Consider the following 21,742-nt stretch of genomic DNA (forward strand, 5'->3'; position numbering starts at 1 on the left):
CAAGCACTGTACTGGAGAAGCAGCGTGGCTCAGTGGAAAGAGCACAGGCTTTGGAGTCAGAGGTCAGGGGTTCAAATCCCGGCTCCACCAGTTGTCAGCTGGGTGACTTCAGGCAAGTCACTTCTCTGGCCCTCAGTTCCCTCATCTGTAAAATGGGGATTAAGACTGTGAGCCTTCCGCGGGACAACCTGATCACCTGGTAACCTCCCCAGTGCTTAGAACAGTGCTTTGCACATAGTAAGCGCTTTATAAATGCCATTTTATTTATTTATTTTTAATAAGCATGGGGGTAGGTCAGAGATGATCGGGACCATGTGGGGCTCACAGTCTACAGAGGAGGGAGAATGGGGATTGAATCCCTTGTTTTGCAGATGAGGGAACTGAGGCCCAGAGAAGTGAAGCGGCTTGCCCAAGGCCACCGGGCAGACAAGTGGCGGCACGGGGATTAGAACCCAGGTCCTCTGACTCGCAAGTCTGTGTTCTTTTCACTAGGCCATGCACTTCTGCCCGCATCTCCAGGGGTGAGAAACCCGAGCCGGTCGGCGGTGGCAATCGTACCAGTCCACGGGCGAGCCTGCTCGCCACCCTGCGCCCCCGCCGAGCCCTGCCCATGATCCACCTGTGGTCTGATCAACTCGAGGTGCCCCTGAAGCACGCTTTAAGTCACGCTACTTAAAGCGGGTGGATGGGTGGCTCTCCCTGCCAGGGTGAACAACAGCGGTTCTCTAGGCCGCAGCAGCGAGACCGACTGCGTGAAGGCTTGATAGGCAGAGCAGCGCTTAGTACAGTGCTTTGTACACTGTGAGCGCTCAATAAATATGACTAAATGAAAAGATGACACCAGGGCTGAACTTCCTCGGCTCTGTCTTACCCGTTCCTTGGAGTTTAACCGTGACTCCGATTGCAAAGAAGCCCCAGCTTCCTCCCCGCACCCAACAAGAAATTCCCGCTACAATTCCCTTATGCGATAAAAGCAAAATTCACCTTGGTTTCAACATAGTCGGGATACATCCCCAGTTCTGCCCTGCTCCAGTACCCCGATGGCCATGTGCATCAAAAACTAAGTGGCAGCTTCAGGAAGTCTGGGGCTCAACTTCCCCGTGCCCCTCAAATCTTTTCCTCCCATCAACCCATCAATCGTGCTTACTGAGCGCTTACTGTGTGCAGAAATCTGTATTGGACACTTGGGAGAGTACAACAGGACCACACAACAGACACGTTTCCTGCCCAAAACGAGCTTACAGGCTAGAGGATGAGCTTACAAGGTACAGGGCTATATACTTCTCTCCTGCTATGAGGTAGGACCCTGGGAAACAGCTGTTTGTATTTTGCAATGTTACTACCGATTAGATGCAGGGCCCTGGGCCAGCCAGCCAGACCAAATATGTGGAGAAACTTTCTGCTCTTGCCGCCGAGACACTCCGATAATTTGGTTAAGAATCTCGGGAAACCATTCCTTTTCAAAGCGCCTGCCACCACGGGGTGCGGTTACCCGTCGGATTTGGCCGCATCTGATATCCTGAGAAGTGGGGAGATCCGGCAGCAGCTGGAAATGATGGGAGGTCGCCTGCTCCTCCCAAACGCTTGATCTTTTAGACTGTGAACTCACTGTTGGGTAGGGACTGTCTCTATATGTTGCTAACTTGTACTTCCCAAGTGCTTAGTACAGTGCTCTGCACACAGTAAGTGCTCAATAAATACAATTGATTGATTGATTGATCTCCAGTGTGGCATCCGGGGGGGGGGGCTCTGCATTTTGAGTTGCAGGGTACTTGGCTCAGTTGAAGCAGGCCCAGGGGGTCTGCCGGGGAGCCCCCCCGGCAACCCCAGCCCCTACCGGTCTCCACCAGTGACCTAGGAGCCTCTTTTTTAAAAAATAGCATTTATTAAGCGCTTACTATGTGCAAAGCACTGTTCTAAGCGCTAGGGAGGTTACAAGGTGATCAGGTTGTCCCACGGGGGGCTCACAGTCTTCACCCCCATTTTACAGATGAGGTAACCGAGGCCCAGAGAAGTGAAGTGACTTGCCCAAAGTCACACAGCTGACAAGTGGTGGAGCCGGGATTTGAGCCCATGACCTCTGACTCCAAAGCCCGGGTTCTTTCCACCGAGCCACGCTGGTTCTTCTGTTTTTAGCTTTTCTTTCCCCGGGTGGGCGAGCTCTGAGGGCCGCTGAGCGTGAACCCCTGAATTTCCCTGGGGAGAGGGTGGGAGACAGGACCAAGTGGAACCTTCCGTGCCAACCGAGACAAGGGAGGGGATGACTGTACCCTTCTAAGCGCTTACTGCAGTGCTCTGCACACAGTAAGTGCTCAATAAATACAACTGACTGGCGGACGGGCCGATCCCAGATAGGGCTGGACTCAGAAGGAGGAGGACGGCATTTAGTACAGTCCTCAGCACCCAGCAGATGGTCAGCACCCGCTGCCGCCAGGGTGGGTGGGAAGGGAGGAAGCAGGATGGTTCATTCCTTCATTCAATCGTATTTATTGAGCGCTTGCCGTGTGCAGAGCACTGTACTAAGCGCTTGGGAAATACGAGTTGGCAACATATAGAGACGGTCCCTACCCAACAGCGGGCTCACTGGCTGCCGATTTCTCGGCCCAAAGCTCTCCCCAGAATAATTCGCATTTGGCCTAATCCTCCGATTCCTTTGGCAGGGAAAAGAAAAGGAAAGCAATTGGGGATCCCAGGTTTCAACTGGACCATCCCGCCTACTAAGCCCCATTGCCGAAGAATGAGCCAAATCGGAAACCTGCGCGAGAACAGTGAAGGCTGCATAAAACTCTTGCCCTTTTCTGACCGTGCAGAGTTCCCAATCCCTGGGAGACTCCCAATCCCTGGGAGTCTCCCGTCTGGACTTTACCCTGGATCCGCGGGTCTCTTTCCCACCCCCAGGAACGATGTTCTGCTATTGGGGTGGGTTGGAGGGGGAAGTTGAGCCCCCTGCCCTGTCACCAACTTCACCCTGGGCTTCAGGTGGAAGCCCGGGCCGGTCCAGGGTCTCACCCTCTAGACTGTAAGCTCGTTGTGGGCAGGGACCTTGTCCGTTCTATTGTCCTGTCCCAAGCACTTAGTACAGTGTCCTGCACACAGTAAGCGCTCAATAAATACAACTGACTGACTGAGCGACCAGTCCTCTGGGGCTCTGAGCAGCAGACGGCGCGAGGTTCCTTACCGGCTCGGGTCATCGCGGCGTGACTTGTCCCGAGAGGAATTTCGCCCACGACCCGGCACGGGGCTGGGACGGCTTTCCTCTTCCCGCTGGCCGTTTCCCAGTACCGTAATCGTTGTCCGAAACAGCCCAGCGGAGAAAACCGTTCCTGCCCCGACAGGCTGGGCATCGCGTCTGGGGGAATCCGTCCCGATTTAAGGATTTCACTGCTCCCGGGAAGAACTGAGACTGGCTTTGAATGGCGATGATGGTATTTGTTAAGTGCTCACTATGTGCCAAGTGGCGTCCTAAGCGCCGGGCTAGGCACAATGTAATCCAGTTGGACCCAGTCCCACAGGGGGCTCACAGTCTAAGTAGGAGGGAGACCAGGTGTTGAATCCCCATTTTAGAGATGAGGAAACTGAGGCACAAAGAAGTGACTTGCCCAAGGCCACACAGCAGGCAAGTGACAAAGACGGGATTCCCACCCAGGTCCTCTGACTGCCCCCCAAGGCCCGTACTCCCCCTGCTTGGCCGTGCTGCTTCCCATGCCGCTTCTGAGGAAACCTAAAACTTTCCCAACCGTCAATGGGTTCGAAAATCACATATACGTTTGAAAGCGCCGATGTTACTTATTTTACAGAATAAGGCTCCAAAATGGAGCCCCGGGCCCAATATCAGATCTTCCCTTGCGCTCCCGTTCCTGAGTTCGTCAAGGTGCTGTGGAAAACCCCAAAGGGGACGAGGTGGCAGGGGCGACCCTCTCCTTCTCCGGCCCGTTTCGGGACGGGGGCGGGAGGCTCCCGCGGCCTCCGGCCGGAAGCCGTCAGAAGTTCTGCTGCCGCCGCTTCTTGGCTTCGATGGCGTCCAGGATGGGCTGGCGCTTGGACTGGTACTTCTGGCGGATCTCTTCGATCTCCTGCTCCATCATGGGGTCCAGGGCCGACAGCCTCTTCTGGAGTTCCTCCACGCTCCAACTCTTGAGCTGCGGGGGGGCAGAAGGTACAGTGATGTCAGTCAATCAATCCATCAATCAATCAATCGTATTTATTGAGCGCTTACTGTGTGCAGAGCACTGTACTAAGCGCTTGGGAAGTACAAGTTGGCAACATCTAGAGGCAGTCCCTACCCAACAGTGGGCTCACAGTCTAGAAGGGGGAGACAGAGAACAAAACTAAACATATTAACAAAATGAAATAAATAGAATAGATATGTACAAGTAAAACAAATAGAGTAATAAATATTAACAAATATATATACATATATACAGGTGATGGGGGAAGGGAAGGAGGTAAGATGGGGGGATGGAGAGGAGGACGAGGGGGAAAGGAAGGAGGGGGCTCAGTCTGGGAAGGCCTCCTGGAGGAGGTGAGCTCTCAGTAGGGCCTTGAAGGGAGGAAGAGAGCTAGCTTGGAGGATGGGCAGAGGGAGGCCATTCCAGGCCCGGGGGATGACGTGGGCCGGGGGCAGACGGCGGGACAGGCGAGAACGAGGTACGGTGAGGAGATTAGCGGCAGAGGAGCGGAGAGTGCGGGCCGGGCTGGAGAAGGAGAGAACGGAGGTGAGGTAGGAGGGGGAGAGGGGATGGACAGTTGGACCTCAGCGCCTGGTTGCCGCTCTGTGGGGAGACCAGTGTGACCGTCTGTGCAAAAGAACGCCCAGTGGAACATCCCTTGAAAGGGCATTCATTCATTCAGTGGTATTTATTGAGTGCTTACTGTGTGCAGAGCACTGGACTAAGCACTTGACAGAGTGCAATTCAACAACAAATGTTTTGTTTTGTTGTCTGTCTCCGCCTTCAAGACTGTGAGCCCGTTGTTGGGTAGGGACCATCTTTATATGTTGCCAACTTGTACTTCCCAAGCGCTTAGTACAGTGCTCTGCACACTTCTAGACTGTGAGCCCGCTGTTGGGTAGGGACCGTCTCTATATGTTGCCAACTTGTACTTCCCAAACAATCAATCAATCAATCGTATTTATTGAGCACTTACTGTGTGCAAAGCACTGTACTAAGCACTTGGGAAGTACAAGTTGGCAACATATAGAGACAGTCCCTACCCAACAGTGCGCTCTCAGTCTCCCAAGCGCTTAGTACAGTACTCTGTACACAATAAGCACTAAATAAATACAACTGAATGAATGAATGAACAGTAAGCGCTCAATAAATACTATTGAGTGAATGAATGAACAACAAACACACACAATCCCTGCCCACAATGAGCTTATGGTCTAGCATCTACTGTCACTCCTCCCACCACCAGAGAGGACATTAGCTGGGGTTGCATTCTGTGGCCCCCCCATTCCTTCTTCCTTCTCCTCTCAGTCCCGCTCCCACCACCCTCTCTCTCTCTCATAATAATATAATAATGGTATTTGTTAAGCGCTTACTATGTGCCAGGCACTGTTCTAAATGCTGGGGTAGCTACAGCAAGTTGGTTTGGACACAGTCCCTGTCCCACATAGGGCTCACAATCTTAATCCCCATTTTCCAGATGAGGGAACTGAGGCCCAGAGAAGCGAAGTGACTTGCCCAAGGCCACACAGCAGACAGGTGGCGGAGACGGGATTAGAACTCATGACCTTCTTACTCCCAGGACCAGGCTCTATTCATTCATTCAATCGTATTTACTGAGCACTTACTGTGCTAAGCGCTTGGGAAGTCCAAGTTGGCAACATATAGAGACGGTCCCTACCCAACAACAGGCTCATGATCTAGAAGGCGGAGACAGACACAAAACAAAGCATGGGGATAGGTGTCAAGTCGTCAGAACAAATAGAATTAAAGCTAAATGCACATCATTAACAAAATAAATAGAATAGTAAATATGCACAAGTTAAATAGAGTGATAATTCTGTACCAATATATACACAGGTGCTGTGGGGAGGGGAAGGAGGTAGGGCGGGGGGGAAGGGGAGGAGGAGAGGAAAAAGTATATATGTTTGTACTGATTTATTACTCTATTTTACTTGTACATATTTACTATTCTATTTATTTTGTTAATGATGTGCATTTAGCTTTAATTCTATTTATTCTGGCGGCTTGACACCTGTCCACATGTTTTGTTTTATTGTCTGTCTCCCCCTTCTAGACTGTGAGCCCGTTGTTGGGTAGGGACCGTCTCTATATGTCGCCAAACCGTACTTCCCAAGCACTTAGTACAGTGCTCTGCACACAGTAAGCGCTCAATAAATACGATTGAATGAATGAGTGAATGAAAAAGGGGGCTCCGTCTGGGAAGGCGGGCAAGAGAGCAGAGTGGGCAGGGCTGCCGTGTGGGCACCTTCCTGCTCTGATGCTGGCAGTCACCTGCCAGGAGGGAACTTTTGGGGCCCCTCGAGTCTCAGCTGCCAAGTTCTGGGTGGTCTCTAACACGTCCCGACCCCTTCTTCTGTGACATCCTCTTTCGGGGTAGTAAAATGATAGCATTTAATGACAGCATTTATTAAGAGCTTACTATGTGCCAAGCACTGTTCTAAGCGCTGGGGGGGATACAAAGTAATCAGGTTGTCCCACATGGGGCTCACAGTCTTAATCCCCATTTTACAGATGAGGGAACTGAGGCCCAGAGAAGTGAAGTGACTTGCCCAAAGTCACACAGCTGACAACTGGCGGAGCTGGGATTTGAACCCACGACCTCTGACTCCAAAGCCCGGGCTCTTTCCACTGAGCCACGCTGCTTCTCCAAGGATTTGGAGAATCCAAAGGATTTTCCTTTGGATTTGTAAAAGGATTTGTAAAAGCGCTCTGAGGAAGCTAAACCAATCAATGGCACTTACTGAATGCTCACTATGTGCAGAGCACTGTACTAAGCACATGGGAGAGTACAATCCAACAGAATTAGCAGCGAGGCCTAGTATAGAGAGCACAGCCTGGGAGTCAGAAGGACCCGAGTTCTCATCCCGGCTCTGTCACCTGCTTGTTCTGTGTGACCCCGGGCAAGTCACTTCACTTCTCTGTGCCTCAGTTTCCTCAACTGTAAAATGAGGATACCTCGTCTCCTTTCTACTTAAGACTGTGAGCCCAATGTGGGACGGGGACTGTGTCCGACCTAGTTAACATGTGCCTACCCTAGGACTTAGCATTTAACATGTAGTAAGCGCTTAACAAAATACTATTAAAAAAAAAATTAGCAGATACGTTCCCTGCCCGTAATGAACTTACTGTCTTGAGGGGGGACCATGAGAATTAGGAGACATGATTCCTGCCCTCTTAGGAATTTACAATCTAACCTAAAGAATGATGTTTACTGAGATGGCCTATTTCATGTCCTCATTCAGAAGTGGTGGAAATTGAGCAGGACAGATAAGGAAAACTGATCCCAAGCAGACACTCCAAAGCAGAAAAACTCAGCGGCTGTAAGATCCTTGTGGGCAAGGGACCTGTCTCCTCACAGCATTATATTGTACTTTCCCAAGCACTTGGTCCAGTGCTCTGCTCACAGCAAGTGCTCAATAAATACCACGGGTTGACTGGTAGGAGTCGGGGGAGGAAACATATGGCTGGGCAGAAATCAGTAGAGAAAGCAGTAGCGCGTCCTCAGAGTAGCTCGGTGAATTCTGGCCTTACTTACCCCCAGTTCCTATTCTGAGATCTGGATTAGCCACTGGATAATTATCCCTTCCATCTTAAGACTGTATGACTCACAATTGCCCAGATAGTGTTCCTGGCTGAACAGAGCGTAGTCGGGGGAGAAAGACGAAGACTGTGTGAGAGAGAGAGAGACAACGCGTGCGAGAGAGGGGGCCCTGACTTGCCATGGAGTCCTAGCCGAACCCAGAAAGCTTCCAGGCTGAGGCCCTGCAAACTGGCAGAGAGGATGAATGATGAGTTGCAAAGCACCCTGAGGCTCTGTCCTTTCAGCTTTTAGTTTTCCACAGGGACCCCAGGCTTGGGAGTCAGAATGACCTGGGTTCTAATCCGGCTTTGCCGCCTGTCTGCTGGGCAAGTCACTTCACTGGGCCTCAGTTACCTCATCTGTAAAGTGAGGATTGAGACTGTTAGCCCCATGTGGGACAAGGATTGTGTCCAGCCCAACTGGCTTGTATCCACTCCGGCGCTTAGTACAGTGGCTGGCACATAGCAGGCACATAATAACATTATTATTATTATGTGGCAGAGCTGGGATTAGAACCCATGACCTCTGATTCCCAGGCTCGTATCCTATCCACTGGGCCACGCTGCAATTCCCACCACTGCCCTCTCCTGCTATGTCAATGGCCAGTTTTCACAGGGCCACCATCATCTGGGTCTAAGTTACTTCCTAATTCAACCCGGAACCCCCCTCCAAACCGGCCCGTCATCCCGTGGGAGGGGACGGAGGGGTGAGGAAGCTGCTCAGCCAACCGTCCCCAGAACTGCCCACTCACTGGTCAGGCAAGGACGAGGGAGTTCCCGAGTTTCCCATCAGTTCTCCACTCGTAGCCCCTGACCTTTGGAAAATGCCTTGAGGCTCTATTCTGTGACTGATGGGATTATGTGTAAAATTAAACAGAGAAATGCAGCAGTTCCACTCCAACTCCCACTCCACCCCTTGAAGACAGCCCTGTCCTACTCAAACCACCCAAGCCAGCTTCATAATGACAATAATGATGATGATGATAATAATAATAATAACTGTGGTATTTGTTCAGCGCTTATTATGTGCCAGGCACTGTAATAAGTGCTAGGACAGGTACAAGCGTGACTCAGTGCCCTTTCCTCTCCATCCAAACCGCTACCTTGCTGGTTCAATCTCTCATCTTATCCCGACTGGATTACTGCATCAGCCTCCTCTCTGATCTCCCATCCTCCTGTCTCTCCCCACTTCAGTCAACACTTCACGCTGCTGCCCGGATCATCTCTGAGCAGAAACGCTCTGGGCATGTTACTCCCCCATCAAAAATCTCCAGTGGCTGCCTGTCAACCTACGCATCAAGCAAAAACTCCTCACTCTCGGCTTCAAGGCTGTCCATCACCTCGCCCCCTCCTACCTCACCTCCCTTCTCTTCTTCTCCAGCCCAGCCCACACCCTCCGCTCCTCTGCCGCCGCTCACCTCCTCACTGTGCCTCATTCTCGCCTGTCTCGCCATCAACCCCCGGCCCACATCCTCCCCTGGCCCGGAATGGCCTCCCTCCGCACATCCGCCAAGCTAGCTCTCTTCCTCCCTTCAAAGCCCTACTGAGAGCTCCCCTCCTCCAAGAGACTTTCCCAGACTGAGTTCCCTTTTTCCTCTCCTCCTCCCCATCATCCCCACCCTACCTCCTTCCCCTCCCCACAGCACCCGTATATACGTTCGTATAGATTTATTACTCCATTTATTTTACTTGTACATATTTACTATTCTATTAATTTTGTTAATGATGTGCATTTAGCTTCAATTCTATTTATTCTGACGACTTGACACCTGTCTACGTGTTTCGTTTTGTTGTCTGTCACCCCCTTCTAGACTGTGAGCCCGTTGTTGGGTACGGACCGTCTCTATATGTTGCCAACTTGTACTTCCCAAGCGCTTAGTACAGTGCTCTGCACACAGTAAGCGCTCACTAAATACGATTGAATGAATGAATGAAGCAGCGTGGCTCAGCGGAAAGAGCACGGGCTTGGGGGTCAGAGGTCATGGGTTCTAATCCCGGCTCTGCCACTTGTCTTCTGTGTGACTTTGGGCAAGTCACTTAACTTCTCAGTGCCTCAGTTACCGCATCTGTAAAATGGGGATGAAGACTGTGAGCCCCATGTAGGACAACCTGATTACCTTGTACCCCCCCCCCCCCCAGTGCTTAGAACAGTGTTTGGCACATAGGAAGCACTCAACAAATGCCATTATTATTATTATTATTACAAGAGAATTGGATTGGACACAGTACCACAGTTAACTGCTTACTACATGCCAAACACTGTGGTAAATGCCGGGGTAGATAGAAGAAAATCAAATCAGGCTTGATTCATAGAGGGCTCGTAGTCTCAGCGGAAGAATAATTATTTTGCCCCCATTTTACGGATGAGGAAACTGAGGCCCAAAGAACTGAAGTGACTGGCCCGAAGTCACACAGCAGGCACGTGACTGAGACAAGATTAGAACCCAGGTCTCCTGATTCCCAGCCCTGCACTCTTTCCGGGGGCTGAAACAGCCTCCTCATCCTCCCTACCTCACAAGCCCGTCACCTTGGCATCCTCCTCGGCTCCTCTCTCTCACTCCACCCACCTATTCCATCTGTCACCAGATCCTGTCGGTTCGACCTTCACGACATTGCTAAAATCCGCCCTTTCTCTCCATCCAAACCGCTACCCTGCTGATGCAAGCTCTTCTCCTATTCCTCCTCGCCGGCCTCCCGGCCGCCCGTCTCCATACTTCACTCTGCGGCACGGATCAGTCAACCGTTCATCCATTTATCCGACTGTATTTATTGGGCACTTACTGTGTGCCAAGCACCGTACTCGGCACTTGGGAGAGAACAACAGCCAGATTCTCTGCCCACAGGACATTCAGTCCATGTCTCCCCACTCCTCAAGAACCTCCGATGGCTGCCCATCCATCCCCACATCCAACGGAAAGTCCACAGCGAGGGCTTTAAAGCGTTCAGCCGGCTCACCCTGTCTCCTATCTCACCTCAGTGATGTCCTACTCCAGCCCGCTTTCTTACTGTGCCCCGATATTCCTCACCTCGCCACCAACCCCTTTCCCACGTCCTCCTCCTAGCCTGAATCCCTCCCCCTCCATAGACACCAGACCACTACTCTTTCCACCTTCTGATCCTTATTACGGTCACATCTCCTCCAAGAACTCTTCCCCAATTAAGCCCTCTTTTCCCCGGCTCGCTCTTCCTTCTGCATCACCTTTGCACTTGGATCTTTGACCTTTGGACATTTGATATTCGCCCCACCCTCCACCCCAGAGCCCTTGATTACCTGATTACCTCGTATCTACCCCAGTGCTTAGAACAGTGTTTGGCACATAGAGCTTAACAAATTCCACAATTATTATTATTAGCACTTGTGTGCAAATCTCTAGACTGTAAGCTTGTTATGGGCAGGGACTATGTCTGCTAATTCATCATCAATCGTATTTATTGAGCGCTTACTGTGTGCACAGCACTGTACTAAGCGCTTGGGAAGTACGAATTGGCAACATATAGAGACAGTCCCTACCCAACAGTGGGCTCACAGTCTAAAAGATAATAACGGCATTTGTTAAGCGCTTACTATGTGCAAAGCACTGTTCTAAGCGCTGGGGGGATACAAGGTGATCAGGTTGTCCCGCGTGGGGCTCACAGTCATCATCCCCATTTTACAGATGAGGTAACTGAAGCTCCGAGAAGTTAAGTGACTTGCCCAAGGTCACACAGCAGACATGTGGTGGGGCCGGGATTCGAACCCATGACCCCTGACTCCAAAGCCCGGGATCTTTACTATGTGAAGAGCAGCGTGGCCTAGTGGATAGAGCACCAGTAGAGCTAATTCTGTTGCAGGCACTTAGCACAGTGCTCTAAACATAGTAAGTGCTCAATAAATACCACTGATTGCTTGATTTATTGCTCATGCTGAGAGGAAAAAAAAAATCCCCAATGGGCAAATCCCTCTCAAGCAAATAAGACTGTAAATTCGTGATGGGCAGGGAATGTGTCTGCTAATTCTGTTGCACTTTCCCGAGCTCTTGGTACAGTGCTCTGCACATAGTAAGGGCTCAATAAATACCCTTGATTGATTGACCTGTGTTTCCATCGTAATCAATCTGTGCTATTTACCGAGTGCCTCAAAGAACTTACAATTTAATGAGGGAGACAGAACAAGGTCATCTACAGCTAGCCAAAGCCAGAGACAGACCAAGGATTAAGCAGGAAGCAGTACAAACCCGTCAGGGTGAAACAGCTGAACAAATAACAGAATGTACGGATAATATATCAATTCTATAAATAAAAATGTACATATGTCCAAGACAGGTGAGGCAAGGAATGAAGTTCGCAGATGCTTTGTGTGGGTGCCGGGCTGACGCCACTGGGGTGTTGGGAGGGCTCTCTGGAGGAGGTGGGCTTTTAAGACTCTTTTAAAGATGGAGAGTACTGGGTGGTTGGGCAGATTTGGGGTGGCGGTTGGGGGGGAGTTGCTGTTCGGGGAGATCAGAAGCAGCAGAAACTAGTGGAAGGGGCACGAGCTTGGGAATCAGAAGGACCCGGGTTCTAATCCTGGCTCTGCCACTTCTCTGCTGTATGACCTCGGGCAAGTTACTTTACTTCTCTGTGCCTCAGTTCCCTCATTGGGAAAATGGGGATTAAGACGGTGAGCTCCATGGGGGACATGGGCCGTGTCCAACCTGATTAGCTTGTATCTACCCTGGTGCTTAGTTCAGTGCCTGGCACATACAAAGCGCTTAACAGATATCATTAAAAAAAAAAAAGATCCTGCAGTTGACAAATGTGACTGCCGAAAGACAGTGAAAAGTCAAAGATGACACAAAAATAATCCCAGAATAAGCATGCTTGGCAAGAGGTGGGGTTGCAGCAAGTAGAGAATGGAAATTATTGCCCAATATCATTTCCTGACCTCCTTCCCGCCCAAGATTCTTCTGCGATTGCTGATGCGATTAGAAAAATGCAAGGCCAGAAAGCAGGGATTTCCAAATCAATTTTTCCTGGCAGGGTGAGGGGAGAGAGGGGAGAGAGAAATTCAAACAAGCCCTTTAATTTCCACCTATTTTCACTTTTTGATTTTTTTTTTTTTTAGGCTTCAAAAGAAATCACTTCGCATTAAAGGGTGACAACTGAGACATTGATTCTGCAACCCACTAAGACGAAAGGTCACTGTTAACGGCAGACGGGGTTTTCACAGTTCTGCCAGAAACATACCCCTAAGCAGGTTCCCTGAAAAGGAACCTGCAAAAGAGAATCTTTTTTTTTTATGGCATTTATTAAGTGCTTACTGCAAAAGAGAATCTTTTTTTATGGCATTTATTAAGTGCTTACTATGTGCAAAGCACTGTTCTATGGGGTGGTTACAATCAATCAATCGTATTTATTGAGCACTTACTGTGTGCAGAGCACTGTACTAAGTGCTTGGGAAGTACAAGTTGGCAACATACAGAGACAGTCCCTGCCAAGGTGATCAGGTTGTCCCACGGGGGGCTCACAGTCTTAATCCCCATTTTCCAGGTGAGGTAACTGAGGCCCAGAGAAGGTAAGTGACCCGCCCAAAGTCACACAGCTGACAATTGGCAGAGCCGGGATTTGAACCCATGACCTCTGACTCCAAAGCCCGGGCTCTTTCCCCTCTGATCTTCCAACAGGGGGGACTGAGTTGATTTACCTTTCTGCCTCATGGACGCAGAAGGTACCCGAACACAGTGTAGAAAATGACACCGCTTTCTCAGCAATGCGCTGATCTGCACTGACTCCTTAAATTACACCCACTTACCTGGAGAACAAAAGGTGAAAACTGTCCCAAAGGAGTGAGGAGGTAGTGTGTCTGTTATAGTGTACTCTCCCAAATGCTTAGTACAGTGCTCTGCACGCAATAAGTGCTCAAAAAATACCATCGATTTATATGGCCTTCGCAGAAAACCTCCAAATAGCAATCAATTGATGATGATAATAACGAGGGTATTTGTTAAGCGCTTACTATGTGTCTAGCACTGTTATATGCTCTGGGTGGATGCAAGCTAATTAGGTTGCACACAGTCCTTGTCCCATATGGGGTTCACAGTCTTCATCCCCATTTTACAGATAAGGTAACTGAGGCCCAGAGAAGTGAAGTGACTTCATGCCCAAGGTCATGCACAGAAGACAAGTGGCAGAACCAGGATTAGAACCCAGGTCCTTCTAATACTAATGGTAGCATTTATTAAGCGCTTACTATGTGCAAAGCACTGTTCTAAGCGCTGGGGAGGTTACAAGGTGATCAGGTTGTCCCACAGGGGGGCTCACAGTCTTAATACCCATTTTACAGATGAGGGAACTGAGGCCCAGAGAAGTGAAGTGACTTGCCCAAAGTCACACAGCTGGTAATTGGCAGAGCCGGAATTCGAACCCATGACTCATGACTCCAGAGCCCCTGATTCCCAGGCCCATGCTCTATAGGCATGCTGCCAGTTCTCAGTCTCTCAATCATATTTATTGAGCGCTTATCGTGTGCAGAACACTGTACTAAGTGCTTGGGAAAGTACATAACAGTACCATTCCCTGCTCACAAGTTTACTAATCTAAAGGGGGAGGCAGACAAATATAAATACATTTCTAGACTGTGAGCCCGTTGTTGGGTAGGGACCCTCTCTATATGTTGTTCCTTCATTCATTCATTCAATTGTATTCATTCATTCAATCGTATTTATTGAGCGCTTACTGTGTGCAGAGCACTGTACTAAGCACTTCGAAAGTACAAGTTGGCAACATATAGAGACGGCCCCTACCCAACAGTGGGCTCACAGTCTAGAAGGGGGAGACAAAGAACAAAACAAAACATACTAACAAAATAAAATAAATAGAATAAATATGTACAAATAAAATAAATAAATAAATAGGGTAATAAATACATACATACATACATATATACATATGTACAGGTGCTGTGGGGAGGGGAAGGAGGTAAGGTGGGGGGATGGAGGGGGGGAGGGGGAGAGGAAGGAGGGTGCTCAGTCTGGGAAGGCCTCTTGGAGGAGGTGAGCTCTCAGTAGGGCCTTGAAGGGAGGAAGAGCACTTACTGTGTGCAGAGCACTGTACTAAGCGCTTGGGAAGTACAAGTTGGCAACATATAGAGACGGTCCCTACCCAACAGTGGGCTCACAGTCTAGAAGGGGGAGACAGACAACAAAACAAAACATATTAACAAAATAAAATAGACTTTGACTTCCCAAGCGCTTAGTACAGTGCTCTGTACACAGTAAGTGCTCAATAAATGATTGAATGAATGAATGAATAAAATTACAGGTATATACATAAATGCCGTGGGGCTCCTGACTGATGGGAAGCTCAAATCATGGTCCACTCCCCCCGACCCTGGCCCTTGGCCACCTACCTTGGGCCCAAAAAGGGGAGGGGGGGAAATGAGAGACTTAAAGTGTCATCGATATTTCCAGTTCTCACTGGCGTGCCAAACTGGTTGGTTTCTTGAATTTGACTTGAGGACTCCACTAATGATGTATCTAGTGCTTTGCACATAGTAAGCGCTTAATAAATGCCATTATTATTTATTATCATCTGTGCCCGCCGCCGTTCTCCAAGTAGAGGCTGTAGCTCTGACGTCTTGACACCTGTCCACTTGTTGTGTTTTGTTGTCGGTCTCCCCTTTCTAGACTGTGAGCCCATGTTGGGTAGGGACCGTCTCTACATGTTGCCGGCTTGTACTTCCCAAGCGCTTAGTACAGTGTTCTGCACACAGTAAGCCCTCAATAAATACGACAATGAATGAATGAATGTAGCTGACCGGGTTATCGCTGATGTCCGACCCACGTTTCAAGGCTACTGCTTGGCTGCCTTCATTTCCACACCGTCTTAATTTCCACTACCTGCCCCTTTCCCCGGGAGCCTGCTTCTCCCTCGAGCTTTCAATGGCTTCCAAAGTTATTCAAAACCAAAGGGGATGAGTCACCAAGAGATGAAGGCCACTAAATAATGATGATGATGCTGAGGATACTAAAAATAATGGCATTTATTAAGTGCTTTCTAGGTACCTCTCGCTGCTAAATGCTGGGGGAGATATAAGAGAAGAGAAGCAGAGAGAAGCTTCTCTTCTATTAAGAGAAGCAGCGTGGCTCAGTGGGAAAGGGCCCGGGCTTTGAAGTCAGAGGTCAGGGGTTCGAATCCCGGCTCTGCCAATTGTCAGCTGTGTGACTTTGGGCAAGTCACTTAACTTCTCTGTGCCTCAGTTCCCTCATCTGTAAAACGGGGATGAAGACTGTGAGCCCCCTGTGGGACAACCTGATCACCTTGTAACATCCCCAGCGCTTAGAACAGTGTTTTGCACATAGTAAGCGCTTAATAAATGCCATTATTATTATTATATAAGATCATTAAACTCATAATCTAAAAGGGAAGGAGAGCAGATATTTTACGCCCATTTTACAGAAGAGGAAACGGAGGCACAGAGAGGTCAGGCGGCTTGTCAGCACTTAGAACAGTGCTTTGCACATTGTAAGCGCTTAATAAATGTCATCATTATTATTATTATTGTCTATGGTCACCCAGCAAGCCAGTGGCCAGGCTGAGACTAGAACCCAGGTCTCGATTTCCTGGCCCATGTTCTTTCCACTAGCCCACGCCACTAGGGAAACAGGGTGGCCTTGTGGAAACAGCACGAGCCTCGGGAGTCAGAGGTCATGGGTTCTAAACCTGACTCTGCCACACGCCAGCTGTGTGGCCTTGGGCAAGTCACTTAACTTCTCTGTGCCTCAGTTTCCTCCTCTGCAAAATGGGCATTCAATACCTGTTAGACTGTGACATTTAATGATCTTGTATCTATTCCAGCACCTAGAACCGTGCTTGACACATAGCAAGCGCTCAACAAATACCATCATTAGTATTATATGTATCTATATGTATATATGTTTGTACATATTTATTACTCTATTTATTTATTTATTTATTTTATTTGTACATATCTATTCTATTTATTTTATTTTGTTAGTATGTTTGGTTTTGTTCTCTGTCTCCCCCTTTTAGACTGTGAGCCCACTGTTGGGTAGGGACTGTCTCTATATGTTGCCAATTTGTGCTTCCCAAGCACTTAGTACAGTGCTCTGCACATAGTAAGCACTCAATAAATACGATTGATTGATTGATTGATATTCTTATTGATAAATGGTAAGTGCTTAACAAATACCACAATTATTATTACGCTGCCTTACTAAAAGAAAGCTCCACTATAATTAAAGTTAAAAAAAATGAGGCCACAGAATCTTGATCCTGGTACCCCAAAGTCATTCTTACGAAAAGGGTGGGCTTTTGTGAATTTCGACTCAAATTCTGACACTTTCAGTTCTGTCTCTGGAACACCCTGCTCACCCCGCCGGTCCAAAGGGCGGCAGCAACCCCTGGTCCGCCCCGAGAAGAATTCTTGTCCGGGATCTCATTAAGGTACAAACATTTAATGGACAGTTGCTGACCGACTGACCGACAGATGGGACGTCCTTTGCCAGCTGCCTTTAGCCGGCGATCCATGGGCCCCGATGGATTTGGTTTGTTGCCCGCTGCGGACTGTTGAGAGTCCGCAGCATCTCAACGCCGGCTTGAATAGTCACTACTGGGCCGAACTGATTGCAGACCAAAATCTCTAGAGGTTTTGAGGAATCCACCCCCTCCTCTCCATCCAAACTACAACTACAGTGATAGTCCCAATCGCTTATCCAATTCCGCCTTGATTACTGTATCAGCCTCCTTGCTGACCTCCCTGCCTCCTGTCTCTCCCCACTCCAGCCTACACTTGACTCGGCTGCCCGGAACATTTTTCGACAAATGTTTCCCCAGTCCTCAAGAACCTCCAGTGGTTGCCTATCCACCTCTGCATCACACAGAAACTCCTCACCATTGGCTTTAAAGCACTCAGTCACCTTGCCCTCTCCTATCTCACCTCGCTACTCTCCTACTACAATCCAGCCCTAAGTACACTTAGCTCCCCTAAATGCCAAACTTCTCAATGTGCCTCGATCTCTTCTACCTCACCGAACCTCACGCCCAGGTCCGGCTTCTGGCCTGGAACCCCCTCCCTCCTCATATCCGGCAGATAATTACTCTCTCCCCCTTCAGAGTCTTCTGAAGGCCCATTTCTTCCAAGAAACCTTCCCTGACTAAGCCCTCCTTTCCTCTTCTCCCACTCCCTTCTGCGTCGCCCTCACTCGCTCCCTTTATTCATTCCCCGCTCCCAGCCCCACATCACTTATGTCCATATCTGTAATTTACTTACATATTTACACTGTCTCCCCCTCAAGGTTGTACGCTTGTTGTGGGCAGGGAATGTTTCTGTTTATTGCTGTATTGTACTCTCCCCAGAGCTTAGTAAAGTGCTCTGCATGCTGTAATCTCTCAAAAAATACAACTGACTTCACCTTCAAACTCTCCTCGGCGATTTATTCGTCACTGGAATCCAATTTCTGCCTCTGCTCATACAATTTGAACCTCAGCAATCTCACCTGAGACCTCGGGGCTAAGTGTATTCACACAGATAACTGTAACGGGCCTGGGGTAGATTACATCTTACTCCCAGAAAAATCTCCTTACAAATTGACCTCTTGGCCCAAGAATCCTCCAAGTCCTTGCCTCTGTAGAGTTCAGACGTCGCAAGTCAGAGAAATCTTCTCTGTACAGTCAGCTCTTAATTACTGTCCCCTTTTCTCTCCTCTTGTACCTTTCCAAGAAAGTTGTTGTTGTTCTTTTAATAATATTTGTTAAGCACTTACTATGTGCCAGGCACTGGACAAGATATAGATTAGTCAGGTTGGACACAGTCCTTGTCCCACATGGGGCTCACACTATTAATCCCCATTTTCCAGATGAGGTAACTGAGGCACAGGGAAGTGAAGTGACTTGCCTAAGGTCACAAGGCAGTCAAGGGGCAGAGCCGGGATGAGAACCCAGGTCGTTCTGACTCCAGACCCGGGCTCTATCCACTAGGTCATGCTGCTTTTCCAGCTTAAGTGAACCACCATCGATTTGGGGAGCATATTCCCCATTCTAACGACGGTCACGCTCCAGCCTCTCTCTGGTGCTTTTCTGAACTCCCAGAAGCATCAGAAGAGTGCCTCCTGCCTGAAAAGTGAGACGTGAGTTTAAGGTGCGGAAATCTGAGGGAGGCAAATCAATCAGAACCCCAGTGCCACCAAAAAAAGAGACGCTTATTTAATAGTAATAATAATATAATGATGGCATTGTTAAGCGCTTACTATGTGCCAAATACTGTTCTACGTGCTGGGGTAGATACAAGGTAATCAAGTTGCCCCATGTGGGGCTCACAGTCTCAATCCCCATTTTACAGATAAGGGAACTGAGGCACAGGGAAGTGAAGTGACTTGCCCAAAGTCACACAGCTGACAATTGGCAAAGCCGGGATTTGAACCCACGACCTCTGACTCCAAAGCCCGGGCTCTTTCCACTGAGCCACGCTGCTTCTCTAATATATGTATATTATGAGATATATATATCTCTGTATATATGCATATGTTTGTACATATTTATTACTCTATTTTACTTGTACATATTTATTCTATTTATTTTATTTTGTTAATATGGTTTTTTTTTGTTGTCTGTCCCCCCTTCTAGACTGTGAGCCCACTGCTGGGTAGGGACCGTCTCTCTCTACATGTTGCCAACTTGGACTTCCCAAGCGCTTAGTACAGTGCTCTGCACACAGTAAGCGCTCAATAAATACAACTGAATGAATTTATTACTCTATTTTACTTGTACATATGTATTCTATTTATTTTATTTTGTTGATATGTTCTGTTTTGTTGTCTGTCTCCCCCTTTTAGACTGTGAGCCCGCTGTTGGGTAGGGGCCTTCTCTATATGTTGCTAACTTGTACTTCCCAAGTGCTTAGTACAGTGCTCTGCACTCAGTAAGTGCTCAATAAATACGATTGAATGAATGAATGAATGATTTAGTGACTCAGTTCCATGGATGGAGCATATTCATCCAGTGACACCCCCCCACCCCCATCTCACTCGCTCCCCTTCTGCCCCGGGGTATTGTCACTGAACTGTACTGGGTTTGAACTGGTGCGTCAATGAAAGGCAGAGAGCACCCATCCTGTGATTCAAAGATAATAAATATATACGGCCTAACTGGTGTTTTCGATCAAAATGCTAATAAATAGAACAAACTGGTGCCCGAGTGGAAGTGGCCATTGCTCTTATTTTCTTTATGGTATCTGCTAAGCGCTTACCCTGTGCCAAGCACTGTACTAAGAGCTGGGGTAGATGCAAGCTAATCAGATTCAACATAGTCCCTGTCATTTGTTCATTCAATTTGATTTATTCATTCATTCATTCAATCGTATTTATTGAGCGCTTACTGTGTGCAGAGCACTGTACTAAGCGCTTGGGAAGTACAAGTTGGCAACATATAGAGACGGTCCCTACCCAACAGTGGGCTCACAGTCTAGAAGGGGGAGACAGAGAACAAAACAAAACATATTAACAGAATAAAATAAACAGAATAAATATGTACAAGTAAAATAAATAAATAGAGTAATAAATACATACAAACATATATACATATATACAGGTGCTGTGGGGAAAGGGAGGAGGTAAGGCGGGGGGGATGGAGAGGGGGAGGAGGGAGTACTGGGCGCTTACTGTTTGCAGAGCACTGTACTAAGCTCTTGGCACTGTACTAAGCTCTTGGAAAGTACAATTCAGCAACAAATAGAGACAATCCCTGCCCGCAGTGGGCTCACAGTCTAGAAGGGGGGAGACAGGCATCAAACAGAGCTCGCGGTCTTAATCCCTGTTTTGCAGATGAGGTCACTGAGTCCCAGAGGAGTGAAGTGACTTGCCCAAGGTCACCCAGCAGGCAAGCGGCGGAGTCGGGATCAGAACCCAGGTCCTTCTGACTGCCAACTATAAGGCCGCGTTGCCACGTTGCCACTCTTTCAATCACTCAATGGCATTTGAGGAAGCAGCGTGGCTCAGCAGAAAGAGCCCGGGCTTTGGAGTCAGAGGTCATGGGTTCAAATCCCGGCTCCGCCAATTGTCGGCTGTGTGACTTTGGGCAAGTCACTTCACTTCTCTGCACCTCAGTTACCTCATCTGTCAAATGGGGATGAAGACTGTGAGCCCCACGTGGGAAAACCTGATCACCTTGTAACCTCCCCAGCGCTTAGAACAGTGCTTTGCACATAGTAAGCGCTTAATATATGCCATCATTATTATTTGAGTGCTTGTTGTGTGCAGAACCCTGAACTGAGCACTTGGGAGCGTACACTACAACAGGGCTGGCAGACGTGATCCCTGACCATGAAAACCTTACAGTCTCCCATTTGTGGCTGGCAATTGCTGTGCCAGAGTTTTGTCTCATCACCCTGCGTAACGGACAGAAGGTTGAAGTTCAATTAATCCATCGGTAGCATTGATCAAGCATGTACACTGTACTAAGCGCTTGGAGGGCAGAGTCTAGAAAGCTCACAGTGGCACGGGAAGAGTCCAAGAAAATTGGGTTTAAAAAAGTGCTACCATCACAACTCCCTTCTGCCAGGCCAGTTCTTTATATCTTCTCTAATTAATATCTCACATTGTCTTTTCCAGATTCATCTTGCAGGGAGGTTTCCGTTCATTCATTCGTATTTATTGAGCGCTTGCCCCCAGTGAACATTCACTTGGTAGGACCACTGCCTCCCAAACCTTATTTTAATCAAAACCCTTCAGAGGACTTCTGTTACCAAAGGGACAGACAGAAGGAATGGCATTTATTAAGCACTTACTATGTGCAAAGCACTGTTCTAAGCGCTGGGGAGGTTACAAGGTGATCAGGGTGAGCCACATGGGGCTCACAGTCTTCATCCCCATTTTGCAGATGAGGGAATAGAGGCCCAGAGCAGTTAAGTGGCTTGCCCAAAGTCACACACCTGACAAGTGGCGGTGCCAGGATTTGAACCCATGACCTCTGACTTCAAAGCCCGGGCTCTTTCCACTGAG

At 48.6% G+C, this 21,742-nt stretch overlaps 1 protein-coding gene across 1 annotated transcript in view; it reads right to left on the minus strand.

Moving 5' to 3' along the window:
- Positions 1 to 3,591: 3,591 nt before the first annotated feature.
- The window catches only part of STK4 (serine/threonine kinase 4), a 119,650-nt gene continuing 101,499 nt past the window's right edge, over positions 3,592 to 21,742 (minus strand). Inside the window, exon 11 of the mRNA XM_038750229.1 lies at positions 3,592 to 4,139. Coding sequence (XP_038606157.1) covers positions 3,981 to 4,139 — 159 coding nt within the window. The 3' untranslated portion in view covers positions 3,592 to 3,980. The remainder of the gene's footprint in view (positions 4,140 to 21,742) is intronic.

The sequence above is a fragment of the Tachyglossus aculeatus genome, chromosome 8, assembly GCF_015852505.1.
Source record: "Tachyglossus aculeatus isolate mTacAcu1 chromosome 8, mTacAcu1.pri, whole genome shotgun sequence".
NCBI classification, from domain to species: Eukaryota; Metazoa; Chordata; class Mammalia; order Monotremata; family Tachyglossidae; genus Tachyglossus; species Tachyglossus aculeatus.